Source organism: Perca fluviatilis, chromosome 12 (genome assembly GCF_010015445.1).
Source record: "Perca fluviatilis chromosome 12, GENO_Pfluv_1.0, whole genome shotgun sequence".
Classification (NCBI taxonomy): Eukaryota; Metazoa; Chordata; class Actinopteri; order Perciformes; family Percidae; genus Perca; species Perca fluviatilis.
Window position 1 is genome coordinate 6,071,781 of NC_053123.1, and position 26,835 is coordinate 6,098,615.

Genomic DNA, 26,835 nt, shown 5'->3' on the forward strand with positions numbered 1-26,835 from the left:
GTAGTCTGTAGCCAGACATACAGTAGGTAGATCTGGAGCAGATGGTTGTAGTCTGTAGCCAGTCATACAGTAGGTAGATCTGGAGCAGATGGTTGTAGTCTGTAGCCAGCCATACAGTAGGTAGATCTGGAGCAGATGGTTGTAGTCTGTAGCCAGCCATACAGTAGGTAGATCTGGAGCAGATGGTTGTAGTCTGTAGCCAGCCATACAGCAGGTAGATCTGGAGTAGCAGGGTGAATTCTAGCTGTCATGGGTTGGTGATATGACACACACAGATCAACAGGGGTCGAGCCCCTCAGCCCCACCTGGATGAAAAGAAAGTAAAACAAAATACTTTTTTTCAGTTCAGTTTTCTTTGTATTAATTAAACAAATAACTGCTATTTAAAGCTGCAGTAGGTAAGATTGTGAAGAGCCAGGACTTCGCCAACAAATTTGAACATCGACAACTTCTCAGTCCCTCCTCCTTTTCTGCTGCAGCCCAAACCGTCTCCTAAGCCCCTCCCACACAACGGAGTTTGACAGAACTGACGGCATGTCAGACAACATGACTAAACGCTAACACAATGTTAACTTTACTCACCAACCATAAAACGATGCTAACTAGCAGGCTACCGTTAGCCATTTCAGCATCATATCAGACCGACCACTGTGCTAACGTTACTATCATCCTCACCAACGTAGCTTTGTGGACATTTGACTACTAATAACCAAGTGAAAGATAAATCATTCATGGTAATTATGTTACCTGTTGAGAGGAAATGTGGCTACATCTGCATCGTTCTTCAGATCTTTAAAATCCTGCAGCTCACGCCACCTCTGAAAAGCCGCTCCAATATTCACCGGAGTTTTGGAAAACTTTTCTGCAGCTCGTGCGCGGGGAGGGGAGAACGCTATAAATGCGTGTGCCTGAGCAGTGATTGACAGGCAGACAGACCCCCCCTGTGGCCCTGATTGGAGAAAATCGACCGGGAGTAGGAGGTGCCAGAGGAGCTGTCTTTTTTTTTTTTTTTTTACATAATTCATGTAGTTCTACTGGAACATAGGGTCAGTTTCAGCAAATATGACAGAAAGTTAGTTTTATAAGACTTACCTACTGCATCTTTAAGGAGCAAATAAGAAAGCATATCATTTCTAGATCTGTTTTTATTATAGTGGTGAAATTGTACTTAATGTTACAACTTTTTAAACAGACTGATATGAATTCATCATTTTCAGACACAAACAATCCAGTTTCTTGTGTTCTTTCAGTTAAATTACAGTTTAGTTTTTACTACTGGCTCTAACATGAAATTAGCCAAATCCCAGGAACATGGTTAACCAAACGAGGAAAAAATACAAAGTGGGGTCATCACATATACACTGTCCGTCATATGTCGTTCAATCTAGCTAAACAGTAAAGAAAATCTATTTGTTTATGGACATCAAGCTAGGCTATATGCTAGCGCCATGTGCTAGCTAGCTAGGTGCTTAAGTTATGTTACTCACCCTCGTAGTTGTGGACATAACTTCATACGTCCCACTTCAAAGCTTTCTCCCGTTTCCTGATGGGTGCAGGTGAAAGTGCGTTGATCATTCTGTGCACATTGTTGACATATAGTTTATAATAAAGCAATGGACGGCGCCGGGGTAAATAAACTTGGTAACAGAGCAGCCTCCCTCAACAGACGTTCTAATGTAAAGTGAACGCACCCTCAACGGGGCAGGGATCCTTTCATTGGTCAACACTACAGCTGGCATTCTATTGGTTGTTGAATTTTGATAGGGTTATAACACAAAAAAATCCAAGCGCGCTGGAGAAATCCTAGAGCAGAAAATTTGCAAGCGAGCAGAATCAGCGAGTGCGAGGAGAAGGTTCAAAGCTGAGAGCAGGAAATCTATCCAAGCAACAACATATCTGAGTCCAAGCAGAAAGTTTGAGCACAAGCAGAGCAAATCCAAGCACGAGCAGTGACTATTTGAGTGTGAGAGCAAGGTTTTGAGCGCGAGCAGTGACTATTTGAGTGTGAGAGCAAGAAATCTGAACGTAATATCAGTGAGAAATGCTCTCAAATTGAAATAATGCGCTCTTGAATAAAGATAGTAATAGAACTCCATACTCCTCTCCCTCACCTGGGCCAGTCAGGTCACATCCAACTACTCCTGATCCCAGCATACGTCCCCGGTCAGAAGGACTATACAGTCAAGTAGAAGGACTATCAGAACCTGGCCCTATCCCAGCTCCAGCACTGCTTCAAATAAGGACATGGTTGTGTGCCATATGTTACAGAACAGAGCCCTTTGTTTATTATTATGATTTCATCTTGCTTGTATGCTGCACAATTTACATTACAGCAGAGGTGTACAACTGAATGTTTACTCAGAGTTCAATGTTCCTACACTAGTTCAATTAGTATTAGTATAGTATTAGTATTTTATGTCTTTGAATTGTTTTTACTTGAATACTTACATTTTAAAGAAAATAAATAAGAACTGTTTTCATTCAACGTTGTGCCCATTATTATCATCAGTGATTAAGTAACTCAGACTTTTAAAAACATATTTTTAAAGGATATCGTCTAGCTAATTATCGTTATCGTCAAAATCGCCAAAAATATTGAGATATTATTTTTTGTCCATATTGCCCACCCCTACTACTGTATACAACACTGTGCTACTAAGCCTATGAAAGACAAAAGAGCTTCAGATTTAGAACATGTGTACATGGTATATCTAAACATTTACTATTATGAAAAAAGTGTTTGCCATTTGATGTAAATCCTTCATTTTGAGATGTGTTTATGGTATTTTGAATGCCGTGTTTCATTTTGAAGGAGATGTGAGGCATTTTGCATTTTGTGTGTGCAGTTTTGGGAATTGTGTGTAGAGTTTTGAAAAAAGGAGGCATAATTTTGAAAATGTGTGTAAGCAGTTGGAAAAAACTGTATTAAGACACTGGAAATCAACTAGCCCATGCTGTTTTAAGGAATGGATTGAGTTGATGACAAAGATGGCTACTTTTGAATGGGTTACCTATAGAGTCAGGGGTAGGGAAGATATTTTCAGAAGAGAGTGGGGCTCCTTTTTGGATGCAATAGAAGAAATGTCTGTCTGATTTTTATAACTGGCAATGGGTATAATGTATTGGTAGGCGTGGTAACTGGTTCTACCAAGGCATGTTTATTGTTTAATTTTCATCACATTTTGTTTTGTTTTTGTTGTTTGTTTATTTTATTTTTATTGGTTAGTATTGTGTTGTCTACAGCTTTGAAATTGTATTCAATGGCTGACAGGTGCTGCCTGAGTTAATTTGATCAAAGAGTTTTCAGATTTCTACTATTGATCCCTTTGTTATAGTTTAAAGGAAGCTTCTGTTGTGCGTTGTATAAAACCAAAATTGGGGACAAAGAACATAATTGTGAATGGAATGTCGTAAAGTAATGGAACATCTGTTGTCCTGACAAAATATCAATTATAAAAGAAAGAAAAAAAGATGGGCTTCTCTCATGGTCAATCCGTGGTTGATCACATGATGAATAAGTGTGGCCCTGATCTCATCAGAGATGGCTCTCCTTCTTTCTCTTCTTCCCTCCTCCTCCTCCTCCTCCTCCCTCCTCCTCCTCCTCCTCCTCCTCCTCCTCTCCTCCTCCCTCCTCCTCCTCGTTGTTGTCCCCCGTCTCTCCCTCCTCCTCCCTTTGCTCTCTGTCTGTTGTTGGCATCCATTGTTCAAAAAAGGTAATCTGACCTTTGACCTATGTATAGGCCTATACTAAAGCAGTGATTGGTTAGTGTTCAGTTATGACATAATGTGGTTGCACATGTGAGGAGTGTGTGTGTGTGTGCCCTGGTAAATAAGTGTAGCATTTTGATTTGTTGTGTTTGGAAAAGGGAAGCAAGTCACTTTCCAGTTAGATTTCTGTGTCTTAGGTAGAGAATTGTGTGTAGAGTTTTGAAAAAAGTGTTTTATGCAATTGAAAACTGAGTGAAATAGCTTATGGTTTTGGAGATTTGATGTGTAGTTTTGCACTTTGAGTGAGAGGTTTCAAAAATCGTGTGACATGAAAAGATTTTGTGTGTAAGCAGTTGGAAAAAACTGTAAAAGAGTTACAGATACAATTGATGCAGGGGGTCAATTCCAAATTTAGAAAGCTTTGAATATTAGTGAAATCATCTTAAATCCAGCTTTGCTATTCGCTCTTATACTATGGCCGACAAAATGCTCATTTCTGTGTGGCTGGCAGGTGGCCCCATAATTTTGAAGAACAGTGCACCCAAACAATGTTGGTGTGTGAGTTCATCCAATCTACGGCAAACCAGTCCACAGGGCATATTACATAAACTACAGGTAACCACAGAAACCTATTTCTGCGTACCTCTGTTTCATTCAACATTACCAGGAAGACTACCCAGTGAAATGGACTTACAGTAATAAAAGTGTAACCTGACTTCACACCTTTAAAGCTGCATAATTAAACATTTCTGTATCAATTTATCCCAATGGATGTGCAATGTGAAAGGACACCTAGCTGTGCAGTTCCCCTCAGCTCTACGAAAAATTTTAGCATCTTCAAGCTGATTGTTTTATTTTTATGGACCACAGCAGTGTCCACTTTTCGAAGGCCTTGGTCTCGTCTCGGATTTGACGATATTTTTAGTCGGTCTCAGTACATATGGTGAGCATTTTCCACCTTTTATCGTGTCATTCAGTGTGGGACTCGCACTGGTCTGGTCTTGGTCTTGTCTCGGTCTTGATACACTCTGGTCTTGACTACAGCACTGGACCACAGCCTTCTCATTGCTCTAATCAACCTTGGTTGTAGCCACATTACCGCAAAACAAAAGCCCTGGTTAACCCACTGTACACTACCTGCCCAGCACCAAACGGCAGAAGAGACTGATATTTGACAGTTATAATCGGTTAGTGGAGACCAAAACAGATCTGAAAAGAGTATATTTGAATATTGGATTTACATTCACCAGTAGGGCTGGGTATTGACCGAATTGCCAATAAAGTACCCAATTTCAATCCCTAAGGAGTAAATCTCATCATGCAGCATGCTTCTACCAAGATCTAATAATGTTTGTGATTGGCTGTCTAACGTAACAAGTCGTAGAGACACGCAGGAAAAACTCTACGTTACACAGAGACGGGGCTCACGTAGTAGGAGAGAAAAAAAAAAGAATTAGAAGATTTGTGCCGTAATTTGTAATGTTGTAATTTCCTTTTGTTTTATTAAATTGGTATCGAAAAAAGTATCGTTTAGGAACCGGTTTTGAAATCACAGTATTGGTATCGGTGCCGGTATTGAATATTTTTGAACGATACCCAGCCCTATTTCACCAGCGGGCCAAAAACACGACTCCAGCAATGGGGATTTTTCACAGCAGTCATTTTGCCTTGCTATACTAGCAAAAACTCAGGTGAGATGTCAGGTGAAATGTTGTAATAGCCTACCTGTTGCAAGCCGCTTCCTCTCCACGCAGCTCCTCGTTCGATCCGAGAACAGCAGCTCCCCCATTATGAGCCTCCCCCTCTATCAGAGCGGGTGTGGCTCGCCTCGACAATGGATGTTCTTCGTTTTCCTTGTGGAAGGCAGTGAGCGGGAGAGGTTCCTCCAAGTCCTCTTGGCTCCCCAAACTAAACTGAGAGGAAGAGGAAGATCAGTGAGAGGGGAAGAAGATGCTAAGCTGTGCTTATACAGTAGGTATCGGTAGGTTGGCACGGAGCCAGGCACTCTTGCACCAACACAGAGACGCGGGTCCATGCCTCGGGCCATCTCAATAGCAGGGGAAATCCTGCGTTCATTTAAATTTCTTGAAATATTAATGGACAACAAATTGACAACAAAAATATAGAATGGCTATGAGCTGGAACACTGATTTTCCTGTTTGGTTATTTCGTCTTTGTGGACTGTTTAATGTTTTTTGGTTCATCAGTTCAGATTATTTTGTGCAAATTGAATTTCTATTATCTATAATTAAAGGTGCCGTAGGTAGGATTGTGAAGATCCAGGACTTAGCCAAAAAAATGTGAACATCGACAACTTCTCAGTCCCTCCCCCCTTTCCGCTAAAGCCCAAAATGGTCTCCTAAGCCCCTCACCCACAAGGGAGAATGAATGCGTGTGCATGAGCAGTGATTGACACGCAGTCAGACACCCTGGCATCTGAACAGGGAGCGGTGGATTTTTGCAAATCGCACTACAGGCTGTAGGTGGTGCCAGAGGAGCTGGATTTTTTTTAAATTACCTGCCTAATGTAGTTCTACTCAAACATAGGGTCATTTTCAGCAAATATGACAGAATGTTAGTTTTATAAGTCTTACCACCTTTAATGTATAAAAATTAAGAGGGCGTAGGACCAGAAATGTTCTCAAATTCTTACTACCCATTTTGAACATGAACAATATTATTTGTTGTTTGTCCATTGAGTCGCTTATCATTGTTATTGCGTACAGGTTTTACGTTGTGTTTGTATTTTTTTAACATGTCCAAATAATTGACTAAAAGAAATGCTATGAATGTATGACTAGAGGCCCCACGGTTCCTCAGTCTTATTTTACCTGTAGTTGGATGTCAGGTAGCTCTGCGGGGGTGGCAGCCATTCCCTGTCCATCCGTCTCAGACTCGGCCTCTTCCTCGTCTACCTCGTGGATGGTGGGTGTAACATCGGAGGGGGGCAGAGAGGTCTTCCTTTTCTTCCGTTTCTTCTTGCGCCTTCGGTCCGTGCTGTGCACCCTCTTGCGTAAACGCTGGGCCAGGGGCAGGTGGGTGGATAAGGGGTGGTGCGTATGGTGAAATGAGTGTCTGTGATCTGTGTTAAACAAAATGAAGAATAAAATCTAAATGACATCATGGTATAAAATGTTGAGTCTGCTGACTGGGGACCAAGAATGTTTAAAAAAAAAAAAATGTCATGGTGTTCCAGCTCATCGCTGAAATATTTCAGTCTGGACCAAAGTGGTGGATTTAGATGGAGGACCTGAGGAGCTGCTACTTTCAAATCTTGCTTGTTTCTACATTACCTGCCTTTAAGACTATGTAATGTGATATAATTATATCATTGTAAAAATGTTGATGTCATATGGAATGAACAATTTAATGGAAACTTATGCATTCTTACTCTGAGTAGGTTGATTTCTGATAATAATGTGGATCAATACTCTGTACTGGGTTAGGGTTATGGCTAGAAAACAGCTTGTAAGTGACAGCTATTGGGTAGTTGTAAGTACAACGTCTATATGATACTATGGCAGCTTGGCTTACATTCAAAGTCTTTCTCAGTGTAGTGTCGACCCATCCTGTCTCCACTGGTAGAAGCAGAGTCACTGATGATGTCTCCAAAGCGCTCCACAGACAGGGCTTTCTCCCAGTTCTCCTCCTCCTCCTCTTCCTCCAGTTCCTCCATGGACCCTTCCTCATCTTCCTCCTCCACCTTCACCTAGGGGAAGGATGGAGAGAACACGGCCACTTGAAAACGCTTGAAAAAGTGCAGGGAGAAAGAGTTGACAGGGAGAGGACAATACAACATAAGAATTGCAGGAGAAGAGAGCACTAGCCTTTCACTAAGAAATCTATAAGGTACCATATAGTCCATCTGTCCATGCAGACAGCGATCACCACTGCTGTGGATTTGGAACTTGATGGTTACACGAATTGTGCCACTCTGATTGCTGTGTTGCATTTGTTATCCAAGTGGGTCATCCAATCAGACATTCTTTTTTGACATAACACAGTTTGGCTTTGATTATCTGCCACACAGGGAGCAGATTCATGATAAATTTAAGTAAAATCCTAATCAGGATGAACATAGAACTAATAAATGTGGGGGAGTTCCATCACCAATTCTGCCAGAGATGCAACGATTAATCGATTAGTTGCCAACTATTAAATTAATCGCCACCTATTTTGATAATCGATTTATCGTTTTGAGTCATTTTTTTATTTTTACAAAGTGTCTGATTCCAGCTTCTTAAATGTGAATATTTTCTAGTGTCTTCACTCCTCTGTGACAGTAAACTGAATATCTTTGAGTTGTGGACAAAACAAGACATTTGAGGACGTCATGTCGGCCTTTGGGAAACACTGATCGACATTTTTCACAATTTTCTGACATTTTATAGACCAAACAACTAATCCGTTAATCGAGAAAATAATCGACGGATTAATGGACAATGAAAATAATCGTCCGTTGCAGCCCTGGATTCTACAGTAGGTACATTTTATTGTTAAACTGTCTCAACACACCTCATGTAAGTAGTTCAAATTGTGGCAAACAGATACAATCTGCTGCCAACGGAACTTTTCATTTTGTCCGCTCCAGTTAAAACCAAAGCCCACCACAGTTGGCCCCAGCCCCTGTTTTTGCTTTGTATTCATCACAGGAGACACCTAAAAAGTGTATTGTAAAAGGAATTATGTTTCAGTATAATAGGGACACAGTGCCTGTACATCCTCGACTTCATGTATGTTGGACATCAAATCAATACAGCAAAGAGCTAAGCAACAAAGAACTAATGCACTGGACAGACCCTGGAGACAGCTGAGGCTGAAGGGAGTGTCCTGCCAGAGACATATGGTGCCTCTGATAGGTTAAAATCACCGGGACCGGCTGCTTCCTCTGCCTTTAGATTGGTGCTGGCTTGGTAAGCACACTGGCTCCTGCTCTGTGGTCTCCGATTTCTCTGAGCCAGAGCTCCATTACTTCCTAATTACCAGTGGGATGAAGGGACAGGACACGTTTAATGGTCTGAGCTACCTATCTACACAAGGCCCAGGCAGATGAATCCAGACAAAATAATAAGGGAGAATTTTAAATCGACTGAGCAGTAAAAGCCTTGTTTACACTGGTTCAATTTTGCTCATTGTTTAAGGTGCTCTATATCTATAACCAATTCTATTTTAATTTCAACCTATCTAACCTCTCCGTTCCTTACCTTGCTCTGGTAAGCACTGTTTTTCAGTGTAAGACTCTGAATTGAATAGTCCTAATGTAATGCATGAGGGAATAATACTCTCAGCTGTGGCAGATACAGTAAAGGGATTTCCTCTAAACCTGCTTTTGCTTTGCTCATGCTCCATTGGTGCGAATGACTCAAAAGTCTTTTATTGTCAGCTTTGATGTCAGTCGGGGTGGAGGGACACAGGAGGGGGGCAACCCATGCTCAGGTGGCGCAGGCACTATGTGTGTCGGATTTGGATGGCCGACACTGTACAGTGATATTAAATACACTACATTGTATCGACATTAGGCCGCAAATGGCTATCAGAGATTTAAGAACAGGCTCCTATTCCAGTGTTTGGACACACTAAAACTCTGCTTTCATCCACACATACACAGGTTGACTATTCATTGTGCATGATGGGATATAAACAGGATAGATACTACAATCTGATAGATACAATAGCACCAAAAACCGCTAAAAGTCACAGAGAAAGGGGAGTTAGGCGTCAGTTGGACATATTTGTAGGCAGGTTTGTTATAAGAGGGATTTGCCCTATGGAGTTTTAACTGACTGTTGGACTTTACCCACACCTCCCTCATTTGTGTTGGAGGAGTTCTTTGGCGACTGACATCCAAACACACACCTCTTACTATTACTATGCAGACATTGCTCTGCTGGTTACTCAATAGCTGACAGCCAAGTGCTGTTTTACATTATGGTTATCTACAGTGCCTTGCGAAAGTATTCGGCCCCCTTGAACGTTTCGACCTTTTGCCACATTTCAGGCCTCAAACATAAAGATATAAAACTGTAATTTTTTGTGAAGAATCAACAACAAGTGGGTCCCAATTATGAAGTGGAACGAAATTCATTGGCTATTTCAAACTTTTTTAACAAATAAAAAACTGAAAAAGTGGGCGTGCAAAATTATTCAGCCCCTTTACTTTCAGTGCAGCAAACTCTCTCCAGAAGTTCAGTGAGGATCTCTGAATGATCCAATGTTGACCTAAATGACTAATGATGATAAAATCCAGCTGTGTGTAATCAAGTCTCCGTATAAATGCACCTGCTCTGTGATAGTCTCAGAGGTCCGTGTAAAGCGCAGAGAGCATCATGAAGAACAAGGAACACACCAGGCAGGTCCGAGATACTGTTGTGGAGAAGTTTAAAGCCGGATTTGGATACAAAAAGATTTCCCAAGCTTTAAACATCCCAAGGAGCACTGTGCAAGCGATAATATTGAAATGGAAGGAGTATCAGACCACTACAAATCTACGAAGACCCGGCCGTCCCTCTAAACTTTCAGCTCATACAATGAGAAGACTGATCAGAGATGCAGCCAAGAGGCCCATGATCACTCTGGATGAACTGCAGAGATCTACAGCTGAGGTGGGAGACTCTGTCCATAGGACAACAATCAGTCGTATACTGCACAAATCTGGCCTTTATGGAAGAGTGGCAAGAAGAAAGCCATTTCTTAAAGATATCCATAAAAAGTGTCGTTTAAAGTTTGCCAAAAGCCACCTGGGAGACACACCAAACGTGGAAGAAGGTGCTATGGTCAGATGAAACCAAAATCGAACTTTTTGGCAACAATGCAAAACGTTATGTTTGGCGTAAAAGCAACACAGCTCATCACCCTGAACACACCATCCCCACTGTCAAACATGGTGGTGGCAGCATCATGGTTTGGGCCTGCTTTTCTTCAGCAGGGACAGGGAAGATGGTTAAAATTGATGGGAAGATGGATGGAGCCAAATACAGGACCATTCTGGAAGAAAACCTGATGGAGTCTGCAAAAGACCTGAGACTGGGACGGAGATTTGTCTTCCAACAAGACAATGATCCAAAACATAAAGCAAAATCTACAATGGAATGGTTCACAAATAAACATATCCAGGTGTTAGAATGGCCAAGTCAAAGTCCAGACCTGAATCCAATCGAGAATCTGTGGAAAGAACTGAAAACTGCTGTTCACAAACGCTCTCCATCCAACCTCACTGAGCTCGAGCTGTTTTGCAAGGAGGAATGGGCAAAAATGTCAGTCTCTCGATGTGCAAAACTGATAGAGGCATACCCCAAGCGACTTACAGCTGTAATCGCAGCAAAAGGTGGCGCTACAAAGTATTAACTTAAGGGGGCTGAATAATTTTGCACGCCCAATATTTCAGTTTTTTATTTGTTTAAAAGGTTTGAAATATCCAATAAATTTCGTTCCACTTCATGATTGTGTCCCACTTGTTAATTCTTCACAAAAAATTACAGTTTTATATCTTTATGTTTGAGGCCTGAAATGTGGCAAAAGGTCGAAAAGTTCAAGGGGGCCGAATACTTTCGCAAGGCACTGTAGTTGCTCCAAATCACATTTGATTGACTACATGTATGTGTACAAAGTCAAGATAAGTTTCCTATTTCCAGGAAGAGAAAAGAGAGAAAAAGAGAGATTTTGCAACAAAAATACAAAAGAAAAAAACATTTTTGCATGTAATACGTTAACTGAACAACACAGGAGAAACACAGTTATGTATGTACATTATATATCAGTAGTTATTTTCAAATTGCACTATAACAATTAGTTGATTATGCATTTAGTCAATCAAGAGAAAATTGATCTGCAACAGTTTTTTTAATCGGTTAATCATTAAAAGACTTTTTTTTTAAGCACACATGCCCAAATGCACGGGATTTAACTTCTCAAATCATCATAAAAATTAGCTGCTTTTCTTCATCTTTCTTTAATAGTCATCTAAATGTCTTTGGGTATTTGGCTATTGGTTGGACAATGTCATTGATGATGTGGACTCTTTCTGACATCTTCTCATTCAAATAATTAGCGATTAATTTAAAAAAGAATCAGCAGTTAGAGAGGGGATCCTTTGACATGCTGTAAAAACCCACTGGAGCAAAATGGATTTATATAATCCATTGTGAGTCTGCTGTGCTGCCAACACGGAGATGGAAACCTCCTAATATTATTAATGTTATAATGATTGCTGGATAAGAGCTTTCATTTCATCTGTTTACTGTGAGTGTCAGCACTTTGGGTTACCATCGACATCAAACACAATGATGTTACTCTGTGGCTGATTTGGCCAATCAATTATGAGAACGGGAGGCTTCAATTAAACAGCCAAGCAGCCACTGAACAGCTACAAACATGCTGTCAAACCTTTTTCTCATGAACTGCCCCCAACTTTTACTGCCACATTAATATTTCATATTTAATGGAATGCTGAGCCAGAGAGCTGCATTAAAATATTCATCAGCTGCTGACTAATATTGAGGAGAGTAGGTCTGTGTTTGCCTTGTTTGTCACGATCAAATGCCCTTACTGAGTAAGGGCATATTTGGGTTATTAATGTCCAAGACATTAGGTTTAAAGGTTAAAGTTGGGTTAGGATGTATGTCATTAGGTCTAATATCAAGGTTAGGGATTGTGACTAAGGCTGCACAATATGAGAAAAATCTCTAATCGTCATTATTTTGATTGATATTGCGATTGCGATATGATTCACGATACTGGAGGGAATGATAATATTTGTATCATTATTTTCATCGATTATAGTGTGGATCTGTACCAAAGAAAGATGTTTTCTTTAGCCTCTAGGATAGGAGTTGTAGGCCGTGACGTCTCGGCAGCACCACAATATTTCATTCAAAATGGTTTGACACATATTTTGCCTTTATCAAAAGGCCGGCCCTTGGACCTGGATATTGCACTATTGCGACTTTGATCAAATTGATTCAATAATTGTGCAGCCCGAATTGTAATTAGGCTCAAGTTCAAAGCAACAACAACATAGGCAATTTAAATAGCTTGGTTAATGATAGATTAAGGTTTAAAAATGAAACAAAGAAATTCAACAATGGTAGGAACTATTTTTTACCATTGGTTAACTAATGCACTTGGGTAGTTAGAAGCTGAAAACAATGTAACATATGCACCCATAAAACCTGCAGAGTTCCTGACCAATGTAATTAGTCTCTTCCACTCTGCCAAGCCAACGGATGTCAATTATTACAAACACATGCTGAGCAAGTACCCAAAAAACCTCATTCATTAAACTAAACTACAAGTCTGTATATCAAATAATAATGCTGAAAAACTGGGAGAAATGTGTAAATATTGTGCAAGAAGTATATTTACTGATGTGATGGTGCCATGCAGTCATAAAAATATACTTAAGGCATCATCATTGTTCGGTATACCCTACAAGAATACAGTTCTTGTTTATATATTTTCCTTTATTATTATTTTATAAGGGTCTTTGTGAGTAGAAAAGTCCATTTTTTTAAGCCAAGAAGACAACACAAAAAAACGTTGTTTTAACAACAAATACAATATGCAATAAACGGTCAGACAATTAAAATTCATATACAGGTGTGGAGTTTTCAAAAAGGATTAACATACAGTATACTAAAGGCGAACCAGACCAAGAAGTAGCATATGAAATATTGAGGTGGTATAGGGGATCACAACATTTTTGGACACTGCAGGTGCATTCATGAAATGTGAATCGACATAATTTAATGAAATCAGGGAGTTGTCTCTGTCTTTATGCTGAGCCAGATTTCAGTGCTGATGCCTTCAGGCTGCATTATGTTACACTATGTGATAGTATGTGTCGCTGTATGTTTTTTGTCGATTTAAAATCCAGTGCCAGGCATAATGGATCGTACATTTGGGTAGATAGTACTAGGGCGTCAGTTTCAAATGTGAAACACTCGCTTATTAAAATTCCGGCAGATAAGAATATGCAATCATTTTGTTTGCCTCTGCAGATTACGCTGCTTTCTGTTGCTTCCTACTCTTTTTATATAACAATGTTTAGAACTGCTTCCCACCGGGACAAACAAATCCCAACTAACATAAATACCAGCATCAGTGTTTTGCTTTTCTTGTCAGTTGTCACTGCACAGCTGATGTTTATGAGCCATTATTTAAAAATGTTTGCCTTATTACTGGATGGGATTTTTTAATGAAAGGAAGCAAGACTCCCTTAAGTAATATCCAATCATTACATGCACTAAAACATCTAACTAACACATATTTCTGTCACCTCCTCTACACTTCTAATCTGCCAATATCAAGCAGCAGCAGCAGCAATACAGTATTATGAGCAATATTCCACATTGTCTGACAGTATTGTATATATTCTGTATGTTTGAGCTCTTCATTGAAGCGTCATGATGTTAACACTCAAGATTTAAACACGTTCCTTACAGCTGCATGACTTCATCAAATGGAAATATTGTAGATTCTTTGGCCATTGTTATACACATTACCCAACATTCAGCCTGATATACAGTATCTGGTCTCTTTGAAAACTTTGTGATCTCCATCAAAATTAAAAATACTAATCTGTATTATGCTCATTTTCAGGTTCATAGATGTATTTTGGGTTTCCACTAGAACATGTGTACTTGCTTTAATGCTCGAAAAACACATTATTTTTCTCATACTGTCTGTCTGAATATACCTGTATTCCCCTGTTTTAGCGTCTGTCTCTTTAAGCCCCACTCCCGAAAAAGCCCAGTCTGCTCTGATTGGTCAGCATGTCCGGGTCTCCTGCATCTGCACTCTCAGTGTCTCTGCACTGTCATTGCAGCCGGGGAATGACCGTAACGGCACTGTAGCAGCACTTTCTACCTATATATAGTAGAGTTGTGACATCACAACCGTACGGATGCCCTGACGGCTCTTTTAAAAGCACAGTTTCACAGGTGCATTGCTCTGTGGATTGAGCGTTTAGATATTTTCCCAGTATTTAATTAGCACCTCGACCTGCTTTATAATCAAAAAGACTTCTTAAAATATAGGACCTTTAGAATACGCATGCGGAGACTAAAGCTAATATCATCCATACGAGGAGCTCTTCAAAAAACTGCAGCTAACGTCAGCTGGCAGCTGGTGATGTTTCTGTGGTAACCCACACTCAGCTGGGTTACAGGAGTTTGTTTTAATATCCTCCATACGCAGATACCCTCACACCAAATTACCTTAAAAAAAAGTTAAAATGGCCAAAGTTCACAGCGACATCAATGACAGGTCACGAAAAAATCTCCCCCCTTGGGTTTTTTTTGTGTGTTTTTTTTGGTAAAAATTTTTTTTTTTTTTTTTTTTTTTTTTTGTTTGTGTGTGTGTGTGTGTGTGTGTGTGTTGTGTTTTAAGTACATAGTGCATGAGTAATTGAAGGAAGGAAATTGAAGTGTCCACTTACGTAGCCAAGCATTCAGCCTATTATTTCCTTCAGTGTCACAATATGGGATGAACACTGTGGATGCCATGGTCCCCACTGTATGTAATGACACATCACTTCCTTAGTTGGCAGAGATCTTTTCCCCTGAAAACACAGTCTAATCTGTTCCACTTGAATAACAGATAGAAAGCATTCAGCTATGCAGGACATGAGCATTTTCCACACAACCATGTTTGACTCATCCCTGTGTTGAGATGCTGGAGAGAACAATTCAGTCTTAAAAGGCATGTCTGTGCTGCTTTTTATTCATTATACTCTTGAGGGAGGGAATTATATTCCTTAAAATCAAAAAAAGAAGCTATATTTTTTATATTTTAAAAGGGTAATTTCGGTATTTTTCAACGTGGACCATATTTTCCCATGCATTGGTGTGCACGCGATGATGTGAACAAAAATCTCTAGAATTTCTCCAGTAGCGAGAATAAGCAAGAACGCTGTGACTGGCAGCCGCATACCGGGCTGCAATGTCATCCTATAGGGCAAATGTGCCCTGTCAATTTCCGTCCACTAAAAGTGTTGTTTTTGCCACTGACAAACTCCGATTATTATTGTGAAAAGTAAGTGTCTGACAACATTATGGAAATGATCCATACAAATATAGACCTTTTTCTTGAGTGAGATCCTGGGCGCCCAGACAGCTCAGTTGGTAGAGCAGGTGCCCATATATAGAGGTTTACTCCTCGACGCAGCGGCCGCAGGTTTGACTCCGCCCTGCGGCCCTTTGCTGCATGTCATACCCCCTCTCACGCCACTCTCATGTCTTCAGCTGTCCTGTGAAAAAAAGGCCTAAAATGCCTAAAAAATCTTCTAAAAAAAAAAAAGAGTGATATCCTTTTTGTTTAACATGAAACAGCTCCAAAACGTCATTGCCAAACTCACCAGACTACATGTCAATAAACAATACTTTTAGCGTGTATGTAGCCAGCATTTATTTCCACGTGTAAATGGGTGAATTAGGGGTTTATTTCAACCAAACCAGAGCGGTATTTTGTTTCTGTCGACTTTGAATGAAGTGTATTTTACAATGATAAAATGTCTGGTCGGTTTGCCGATAGCGATTTCAAAAATAATCTGAGCATGTCAGTGGCAAAACAAGCGCCCATTAACTTTACATTGCAGCTCGTTACTAGCTTGTGTGAACATATTGGTTTAGCAATATCTGGGAAAACTAATTTTAAAACATCAGGCATATCAAAAGTTGGCATCCAAACGAAGTGAAACAGGCCCTTTGTTTGACATTCATGATACAAAAACTGTTTCAAAGGGCAGCACTAGCCTCAGGGTTAGAGAACAGCTACACCCAAATGCTTCTTTTAGAAATATCAGATCCAGCTGGGAAACAGGAAACGCCACATCCAACAAATTCTGTTTAAGCATATCATTTCTGGCATTGCACAGTGGCCTATAATACACAAGCTATTTGGCAGCTGATTGGTGTGAAAATGTGAAATTAGTGTTTGAGAAATTTCGCAGCTAAGAAATAACAGACGCAAAGCATTTTCTCGTAACAATCTGTCAACCGATCTTACTAAGTCTTTTCTTCTAATTCCACTTCTCAATCTCAAGCATCCAGCCACACTGGCAGCATTGATGTCTACTAAAAAGGCCACCTACTCTAGCTATAAAGGACTCTTTCACAGGCTCACTGAGACTCCATTGTACCAGTTGACATAGTAAGGTCGGCATCTGCTACACACACATTGTCCACATTTCTCTCCTCAGATATTTTTGGGCGGAGTAGTTTTTTTCCTGCAAAGTCAGACTCTGCACTTCTCAGCAGTCTGCATTTGCATATTCATTTTTTCCATCCTTAAGACTTCAGTCACTTTCCAAAATGAATTATTAACCCTCCTTCACTTTCCTGACTTCTCTATCCCATAATGCAAAACAGAACTGCCAGCTGAAAAGGACAAATCATATATATATATATATATATATATATATATATATATATATATATATATATATTTGCATTCAGTGGTTTTAAATAGGCTACCACAAAATGCTTGCTGTATGAATCCAGTTTCACAAATGTATGTGTGTTAACTGATATAGCCAAGACAGCATAACCATATTTTTCTTTTGCTCTTGAGTTTCTGTTTAAGGCATAGTTTGACATTTTAGAAAATACAAAAATATGAACTTTGGAGAGAGCTAGCTGTGTTCCCTGTTTTCAGTCCTTTTGCTAAGATATGCGTATTGCCTCTTGGCTCTAAATCTATATTTTACAGGAATGGATCTTCTCATCAAACTTTCGGCAAGAAAGCAAAATAGCCCAGAATGTCAAACTATTCCTTTGAATATGCACATGCTCATTGATTTTTGTGAATTTAAAAGAAAAACACACAACCAAACAAAGAAATTCTCCCATTTAGTGTATTCCTCTATACACGTTCTATCCCACTTTCTATACACTTTCCATAACAAAATCCACGAAGGAAATCAACAGGACTAAATCAACCCAAACACAACTGGAGGAGCCCATGTTACCTTACTTGCCACAGGGACTCTGTCACTGTTCCTAATCTCTTAGTTGCTTGTGAGAGCTCTCGGCCTAATTAGGGCAATTCAAATCAAACTGAAAGCTGTTGGCTTTATCACAAGTTTATGCCACTCAAAGCCCGGTGCTGGATAGTTAACCTTTGAGAGGGCTGCTGGCCAAAAGGCAACAGAATCTCTCCAGCTCAGAATGGACCCGCTCTGGGTTAAACAAAAGAGGAGCTTGTGGTTTGCTATACCTAGCTTATAACAGTTCAAGTTTAAGAAATGTTTCACAATATGCACAATCCTTTTTTAACGGCAATCATTTTTTGACGCAGGATTAACCCATACACGCTCTTAGTGATTTGGGCCTCGGGCGGCTCCGTAATTTGGGAAATCAGGAAGCGATGCGGCAGTAACGTTGTGGGTGGCTAGCAGAAACAACCCTCCTTGAATAGAACTGGATAAAAACTGTAAAAGGGTCAGTGTAACGCTTATCAGTTCAATTTTCTAAGCACAAACGGACATTTGGAAAAACAGAAAAATGGGTTAAAATATCAAATTTTTCACTTTTTTCCGCCTTGACAAATAAAAAAATTGGATGTTTAACCTGTTTTTCCAATTTTCGGTTTTTATTCAGAGGATCAGAAATTTAGAAAATTACAAAATTGCATCTGGGCTCCAATTATTCAATACTGCAATGGTATTCTCTTCCTCTACTTTGCGGAATATGCAGGTCATTAACTGCATATGGACCAAAAAAAACTAAAAACTGATAGACTCTGGGGTCAGAGGTGCTTGCAACTGATGGTTTCGAGTGGGGGGGGCGGGGCGTAGCTAGGCGGAACAAGGGAGAGAGTTTTGTGTTTTGCTAATGCAGAATTCGAACAAACCGTTGAAAGCATCCAAACACTATCAACATTAATAAAATTCAGTTGAAACAGTAGAAACAAACGTGTCCCAACAATAGATTTCCCCTTCAACAAGAAAAAAGGATCTCCAGACTCCATAATACAAAGTAATATGTTTCACACCGGTGTGCAGTGTAGGCCTATCACCATAGGTCAGTGGTTCTCAACCTTTTTTGTGCCAGCGCCCCCCTATCCATTATCCAGGTCCCTAACGCCCCCCATCAAATATTATGTAGGCTAAATGACCCGAATATTAATGATTACGCCCTAATATAGGCCTATTATTGTTGTTACTATTGTTATCAAAAATAATAAAAAAATCAAATCATTGAATGACAATCAACACATGAATAGAAATTATAGATATTTACAGGTTTTTTTAAATGTCAAATGCAACCATTTGACATTCAAATTAAATAACAGCAGCCAATCAGAACGACTAGATATGTAACATTCAAACTATAAATAGGTATTATCAAAAGACCTGCTGCATGGTGTGAACCTCAGCACCTTTAGAAGAGGACTATAATTTGAAGTGACCTTGGGTGTCATGAAATTAGCTTTAAATAAAATGTATTATACTTATTATTATTATTGTTATTATTATTACAAACACTAACAGTAGCCAATCAGAAACAGCTAGCAATTTAACAATCAAATCTATTTTTCATTCAAATCTAAAATCGAATTGTGCCAACGGAAAACAAGCTGGCACTTATCAAGGGGTAAAGCAGAGGAACGCGCCAGCACTATACCACACACACACACACGTATTTTGGTGATGACAAACGACTTGAAGAACGACACCTACTGCCGAATGGACATAAGTTTACAACCTTTGAAAGTTAGTGAGAGGCGTTTTTTAATGCTTAGAAGAGTCTAGGTTTGCTATCGCCTGTCTTGGGAGTAAATAGCAGAAAAAAACGTTTGGAGAAAACGCACCCCCACATCGCGCTGTGTTTTGTGGAGGTGTGAGAGTCCCGTACAGTAAACAGTGACATCACTTCCTCTATCGCTTCCATAAGAAAGTTTTAAAACACCAAATATAAGCCCTGAACTGCCCGCGGGTTTATGGAACAGCTGACTGTTTGCCAAACAACAAAGCACAGTCGATTTCTCTCGCACGTCTCTTTTCTTTCTCTCTTTCTCCGTGAAATGAAGCTGCATTCAGGTACAGTAGGAAACGTTGTGTAAACCATCTGACGAAAAACTGTTACTGTGGTGTGCTACATTGGGGAGGGGGGGGGTTAAAGAATACAACAGGACGTCGTCAGCGTTCCTTTTTTCTTTATCTGAACGCAGCTTCACGTAGTAGCTACAGAGCTCATTTAAGACGATACTCTGACGGCCCGTTTCCATGAAGGCAGCACGGAGCTGCACCAAACAAAGCTGACAGAAGCACAGAGAAGATACCCGTCTGGTCCAGTCGCAGTGCTGTAAACTGGCAGCTTTTAATGTTGCAGACTACTTATTCTTTAGTAGTTTTTAAGTGTAAACATGTATTGTTATTGTGAATCTTTGGTTTAAACTAGCTTTCAAACAAACGCCCCCCAACGGCACCTCAACGCCCCCCTTTCCAAAATATTGCTTCCAACGCCCCCCATCATCTTCTGAACGCCCCCTGGGGGGCGGTACCGCCCCCGTTGAGAAACACTGCCATAGGTAGTGGGGACTTGAACTTATACTCTCTATCTAAAATAATTTTGCAGACATAACAATGGATTTTGCCACTAAATGTTGGTGTTGAGGTTTGTTTTTCTTTTTTTCTACAATTTCACTTTCTACCCAGCAGAGGCTGATTTACCAAGGGATCCTTTAAAAGGTGTAGCTACTTTACAGTGGATTATTACCTGATATTTAATCCGGCAAGTCGCGGAGATGAGGTTTTACAATAACTGACGGACAAACGAGCAGCGGAGTAGTAGCCGCTAAATGAGTCAAATTAACTTCATGCTTCATCCAGACAAAGCACACTGCTATCGCCACGAGTGACAGCTTTATTCGGCTCGTTTTCTGTGAACGATGTGGCGAGGGGGGTAACGTTAAGGCGGAGTTAGCAAGCTAACGTTAGCGAACTAACACCGGCTGGTTGGCTTGCAGAGAATGAGCTGAACAGCTAGCTAGTGGTCCGTCCAACGTTAGCAGTCCGCTGACCCACTGCTGCTGGGTCTAACATTAGTGGTTCGCTGACCAACTGCCGCTGGGTCTAACGTTAGCGGTCCGCTGACCAACTGCTGCTGGGTCTAACGTTAGCGGTCCGCTGACCCACTACCGCTGGGTCTAACATTAGCGGTCCGCTGACCCACTACCGCTGGGTCTAACATTAGCGGTCCGCTGACCCACTGCTGCTAGGTCTAACATTAGCGGTCCGCTGACCCACTGCTGCTGGGTCTAACATTAGTGGTCCGCTGACCCACTGCTGCTGGGTCTAACGTTAGCGGTCCGCTGACCAACTGCCGCTGGGTCTAACATTAGCGGTCCGCTGACCCACTGCCGCTGGGTCTAACATTAGCGGTCCGCTGACCCACTGCCGCTAGGTCTAACATTAGCGGTCCGCTGAGCCACTGCTGCTAGGTCTAACATTAGCGGTCCGCTGACCCACTGCCGCTGGGTCTAACATTAGCGGTCCGCTGACCCACTGCCGCTGGGTCTAACATTAGCGGTCCGCTGACCCACTGCCGCTAGGTCTAACATTAGCGGTCCGCTGACCCACTGCTGCTAGGTCTAACATTAGCGGTCCGCTGACCCACTGCTGCTGGGTCTAACATTAGTGGTCCGCTGACCCACTGCTGCTGGGTCTAACGTTAGCGGTCCGCTGACCAACTGCCGCTGGGTCTAACGTTAGCGGTCCGCTGACCAACTGCCGCTGGGTCTAACATTAGTGGTCCGCTGACCCACTGCCGCTGGGTCTAACATTAGCGGTCCGCTGACCCACTGCCGCTAGGTCTAACATTAGCGGTCCGCTGACCCACTGCCGCTAGGTCTAACATTAGCGGTCCGCTGACCCACTGCTGCTGGGTCTAACATTAGCGGTCCGCTGACCAACTGCCGCTGGGTCTAAAGTTAGTGGTCCACTGACCCACTACCGCTGGGTCTAACATTAGTGGTCCGCTGACCCACTGCTGCTGGGTCTAACGTTAGCGGTCCGCTGACCAACTGCCGCTGGGTCTAACATTAGCGGTCCGCTGACCAACTGCCGCTGGGTCTAAAGTTAGTGGTCCACTGACCCACTACCGCTGGGTCTAACGTTAGCGGTCCGCTGACCAACTGCCGCTGGGTCTAACGTTAGCGGTCCGCTGACCCACTGCCGCTGGGTCTAACGTTAGCGGTCCGCTGACCCACTGCCGCTGGGTCTAACGTTAGCGGTCCGCTGACCCACTGCCGCTGGGTCTAACGTTAGCTGTCCGCTGACCCACTGCCGCTGGGTCTAACGTTAGAGGTGTGTTGACCCGGATTGTGGGGAAAAAAATGTATTTGTTTCAAATCAGTAACATAGACGTAATGAGTGGCACATAACGTGAAGTAACTTGGCATTTTATTTTGTTTGAGTTTTAACTTGTCCAGTGGGGCAAGTAAATTTCTCTTCCACTTGCCCTACAAAAACTCCACTTGTCCCGGACAAGCGGACAAGCCTTAATGTCGAGCCCTGATCATATTTGTACTCTTGGGGTCTACTAGAATATGTTTGCATGCTTTGATGTGATGAAAAAACATAATATGTTTCTCATACTGCCCATGTGCCTGAGCTCTTGGCCCGCCTTCCCAAAAAGCCTAGTCTGCTCTGATTGGTCATTTGGATTGAAATGTGTTTTGTTTTTTTGTACTTTATACATATATTACATACACAAAAAACTATATAACACACTAAAAGATAAAAAAAAAAAAAAAAAAAAAAAAACGTTCTTTAAAATAATATTTACCTGTTGTAGGTTGATCAACACATCTATCTCTGGGGCATGACCTCCTGTAGCCATGGGGCCTGGCGTGCAGCCAGTGGGGGGAGATTAGCTCTATGACGAGGGCAGGGGGCTGCAGAAGAGACGGCTAGCGTGGCTGGAGTAAGACTCAACAGAGAGCCTGGGTATGGAGACGCTGCGGAGAGGGATGTGACTGGACCAACAGTCCGTGAGGTAAAGGATGACCGGGGGGGGCGGGGGCACGGTCGGGTGTGGGTGTAGGAGTCGGGTGGGGGTTAGTGCGGTTGGGAGAAGGGAATAAGCAGGAGAGGGAAGGAAGGAAAGTTGGGGTGCAAAGCCGCAGGAACCTGGGGGAGGACGGGGATCAGCCCTTCTCTTTCACGGCTGGGGATCCAGGAAGTCTTTCGGGTGGCATAACCTGCAGGAGAGTGGACAGGAGAGACAACGTTACAAGTCTGATATGGGCAATATATGGGCAACTCTTGGACAGTAACCAAGCTTGGGCTGCACAATATATGATTTTTTTTTATTGTCATCGTGATATCAACTGTCACAATATCATAATATTAGTAGAAAACTGCATTTAAATAATGTTCTGCCATGACGGTCATTCTTTTTTTTGTGCTGCCTTTTATATTCAATTCAATGCTCAATTTGTTCAATAAAAGAATGTTGGAAATGATTTCCTTTCATTTGTTTTAAATTCAACAAGCAAGTTGTTGTATTTTAGCAGAATAATGAAAGCAGCAGAAAGGCAGAACTGGGCACACTTCATTGGTTTATTTATCGCAGGTAATATCGCTATCGCGATATTCAACGATGTTATCGCGTAGCGCATATTTTCCTCATATCGTGCAGCCCTAAACCAATCACACATATGTACAGAGTGTACATAACATAATAACAGAAATATACAACGTGAATAGTCATGTGAATTTTTTAAATCCCTGCAAAATAAACTGCAAATCAGTGTGTGACTAGATTATATAATTATCCAAGCACCTCACTCGGATACTGTATAGCATGGCATTTCATTGCTGCTCCACACCCATGTGATGGCATTTGTGTTTTTTTATTTTAAATGTATTATCTCTTATGAGCCACATGTTCCCTGTGGTGTTTTTATAAGCTGCCATGGCGACAGAGAGGGCGTTGACAAGCTACACAGCCTCTGTCTGGACTCAAAGCAAGGATGTGGTGGTCACACCCATGTCACCTCTGCAGATTTGATACTTTCTACCTCTGGTGTCTCAGTGGAGTAAAGGAGAATACTATGCACTGATATGAATAAGACTTTTTTTTGTGCCTCATTATTACACTGTGAAGGTTGTCACTTTTAACAGGAGATCTTCTAAGAATATAAGACCTTTCTGTCATGGTGGTGTTTGTTTTTGTTGGACCGAGCAGTCGAGGAGCTATCAAATAAGGGTTAAGAGACGCAGCCTTAGGGCCCTATTTTAACGATCTGAAACGCAAGTGTGAAACGCCAAACGCAAGTAGCTTTGTGGGCGGATCTCGGGCGCTGTTGCTATTATACCGGCGGGATAAATGAGTCTTGCGCCCGACGCAAATCTTAAATGGGTTGGTCTGAAGTAGCTAGGTGTGGTTTGGGCGTAACGTGAAAATAACCAATCAGAGCGTCATCTCACATTCCCTTTAAGAGCAGGCGTATTGTTCCGTGGCGGATTGCTATTATGACGGCAGATTTGCCTGGCGCACGCCAGCGGGAGCTGTCCGGGATGCGGCAAAGTAACAAATGCCCGTCTTGACCGGGTGGCGATGTTGCTGCGGCCTCTCGGGCGTATCTCCTCAAGTCTGGAGAGGATTGCTGCAGCCATGGAGCGTGGGCCTCCAAACGCACCACCTGCTCCTGTTGTGCCCCTTCCTCCTCCCCCCACTCCATCTCCATCCACCCGCTCCACCAGGAGCGCATCGCGCATTACTCCAGATTCACCAGATTCCGCCGGAGTGTCCAATCCCACCGTAGTTCAACATCACGTCTCCTTAAGTCCTCTAATATTTCCTCATTTATGTCATCAACACATCCATGATTCATGGAAATGTGTAAAACACAACAAGCCACAAAGAATGCTGCTACTTTTTGAGGACTGTACTGTAAAGTGCCTCCTGACCTATCCAAACACCTGAAGCGCATTTTCAGTAATATTTTTCTTTGTAATTATGTATGGTTTTCAAAAATGGGAACTGCTGTAGATGAGAGAAGTGTATGCGCGTTGTGCACACGCTACATTATGGCCAAGCATGCGCCCCTAAAATAGCATCTGAATAACGCGCTACTGACTTTAGACTAGCGCCACTGACTTTAGACCAGGTTTTTCCTGGTCAGTGGCGGAATTGTTTTCTGAAACTGCAAAATAGGACCACATAACGTTTGCGCCGGAACACGCCTCCTCTTTTCGCTGAACCGCCCCCTGGAGCGCAAATACATTCCCTAATTTACCGACGTGCGTCTGTGGAGGGAAGTCCGCTGTGCGTCGGGTGCAAAATAGGAATGATACATGCGTCGGTGTACAAAGGCAATTGCGCTGAGTGCAAGATAGGGCCCATGGTCTTGCATTGCCAGACCTTCTTCCACAGCGCTGCGGAGGAGGGTCTGGCTAGTCCACACAACATTCCGGGATGGAAGAAAACATGCTCAGGTTTATTGGCATTTCTTTAAACCAAACACAATTGTCTTGAGTCAAAATAGCCTCGGGAAGGAACTTGTTTTGGTGGAACGTGTACGTTCAAAAGTTGTTTTAGTCGTGCAACAGAAAACTCAGATTGGACAGATAGTCTAGCTAGCTGTCTGGATTTACCCTGCAGAGATCTGAGGAGCAGTTCACCATAGTCCTCACAAATCCACCAGAGTTTAAAATTCCAACACAAAGAAAGCGAAGGTGACGGACATGCGGACGAAAAAGAGGGACATCTTGCGTAATTTCCGGCGGCACCGGAACAATCCCGAAAATGAAACGCCGTCGACATAGGGCGTTTTCACACCCACAGCCTTTAGTTCGGTTGAATCGAACTAGAGCTTGTTTGCCCCGCTGGTGCGGTTCGTTTGGGCAGGTGAGAACGCGGCAATCGAACTCGGGAGCGCACCAAAAGCGGACCAAACCAGCGTACCGAGACCTTCTTGAAGAGGTGGTCTCGGTACGCTTTCAATCGAACTCTGGAGCAGTTCGTTTGTGGTGAGAACGTGATCCGTACTCGAACCGCACCAACTAATATGTACTCCGCAAGTCTGAGCTAATGTCTCCTGTAGTCAGGTGTGTTTAGCAATCTGCGATGCAGCAGAGCAACAAACTGTAGCAGCTCACAGTGTTTCTATCACAGAAATAGACTGTGGTCAAGCTTGCCCTCCGTCACTCGTAGCTCCGTGGTCAAACCAGCTGCAGCTAAAATTGGAGAGCCACGCCGGCAGAGCAGAGCGAAGGAGGCGTCAGGACCTTCTTCCTGTATTTACTTTCTTGCTCCCGCCCCCAGACATATCCGACCAATAAGAGGGCTGGACGTTCTTGCCTGATTTGTAATGACGCATTTTGGTACGCTTGGATTTTTCCAGGTGTGAAACCAAACCAAACCGACCGAGGGCAAATCGCTCCAAGTTTACTACCTCACCAACTGATTCGGACCAAAGCAAACAAAGTACAGGTGTGAAAACTGCCATAGACTACTCCACACATAAAAGCCTGGTCAAGTCTCCACTCCTTGCCAGATTATCCTCTTGCAAGCGGTAGAGAGCAGTGGCTCTTAGTTCCTAGTGTCCTAGTTATTGAAGCGTTATCTACTGTGTTTTGAGACTGCTAGTTCAGTAGTATTCTTTGAGTCCTCTAATCTCAGTTTTTCCATGTGAACAGTCTCCAGTGTTCCAGTGATCTCCGGCTCTGGAGTGATTCTTCAGGGCAAACAACTTTCTGCATCTGCCACGCCAGCCAGCACTCAACTGCCACCACCTGCCTCCAGCCAGTTTATCAGTGACTTTTACCGTATTGACCCGAATATAAGACAGGGTTTTTTTTTATGGGATTAGTTTTGTGACTTTAATTCCAAGCAAAACTTCTCAAGTATCAAACAAAAAACACTAACTCAAGCAAAAAAAAATTCACCTCAAAGGTGAAACTTAAAACTTGCAAACAAAACATTTGTGTAGTTGTAAACTATTGGTCTTTTATTTGTTTGATATTATGTCCTTTTGTTTACAGTTCCCTCTGCTTCTTTCTCAATGATCAGTCTTTTGCTCTCTCCATCACGTTTGCAGTCATGCTCCCAGCTTTCTCGTTTGCGCTCCCTGACTTTTTGCTTGCGATTCTGACACAAACATCTCGCGTGGGCGGGTCTT

General features: G+C 42.1%; 1 protein-coding gene across 3 annotated transcripts in view; it reads right to left on the minus strand.

Annotated features, from left to right (window-relative positions):
• slc4a3 (solute carrier family 4 member 3) overlaps nucleotides 1-26,835 on the minus strand; it is a 95,888-nt gene that overhangs the window by 55,308 nt on the left and 13,745 nt on the right. For 2 of the 3 annotated variants that reach the window (XM_039818628.1, XM_039818629.1), the window contains exons 2-5: nucleotides 22,494-22,908; nucleotides 7,243-7,417; nucleotides 6,540-6,790; nucleotides 5,434-5,621 (exon numbers count right to left, since the gene is read on the minus strand). In XM_039818628.1, coding sequence (XP_039674562.1) covers nucleotides 5,434-5,621; nucleotides 6,540-6,790; nucleotides 7,243-7,417; nucleotides 22,494-22,547 — 668 coding nt within the window. In that variant the 5' untranslated portion in view covers nucleotides 22,548-22,908. Of the gene's footprint in view, nucleotides 1-5,433; nucleotides 5,622-6,539; nucleotides 6,791-7,242; nucleotides 7,418-22,493; nucleotides 22,909-26,835 lie in introns of those variants that run through there. The other variant, XM_039818630.1, reaches the window with a different exon arrangement.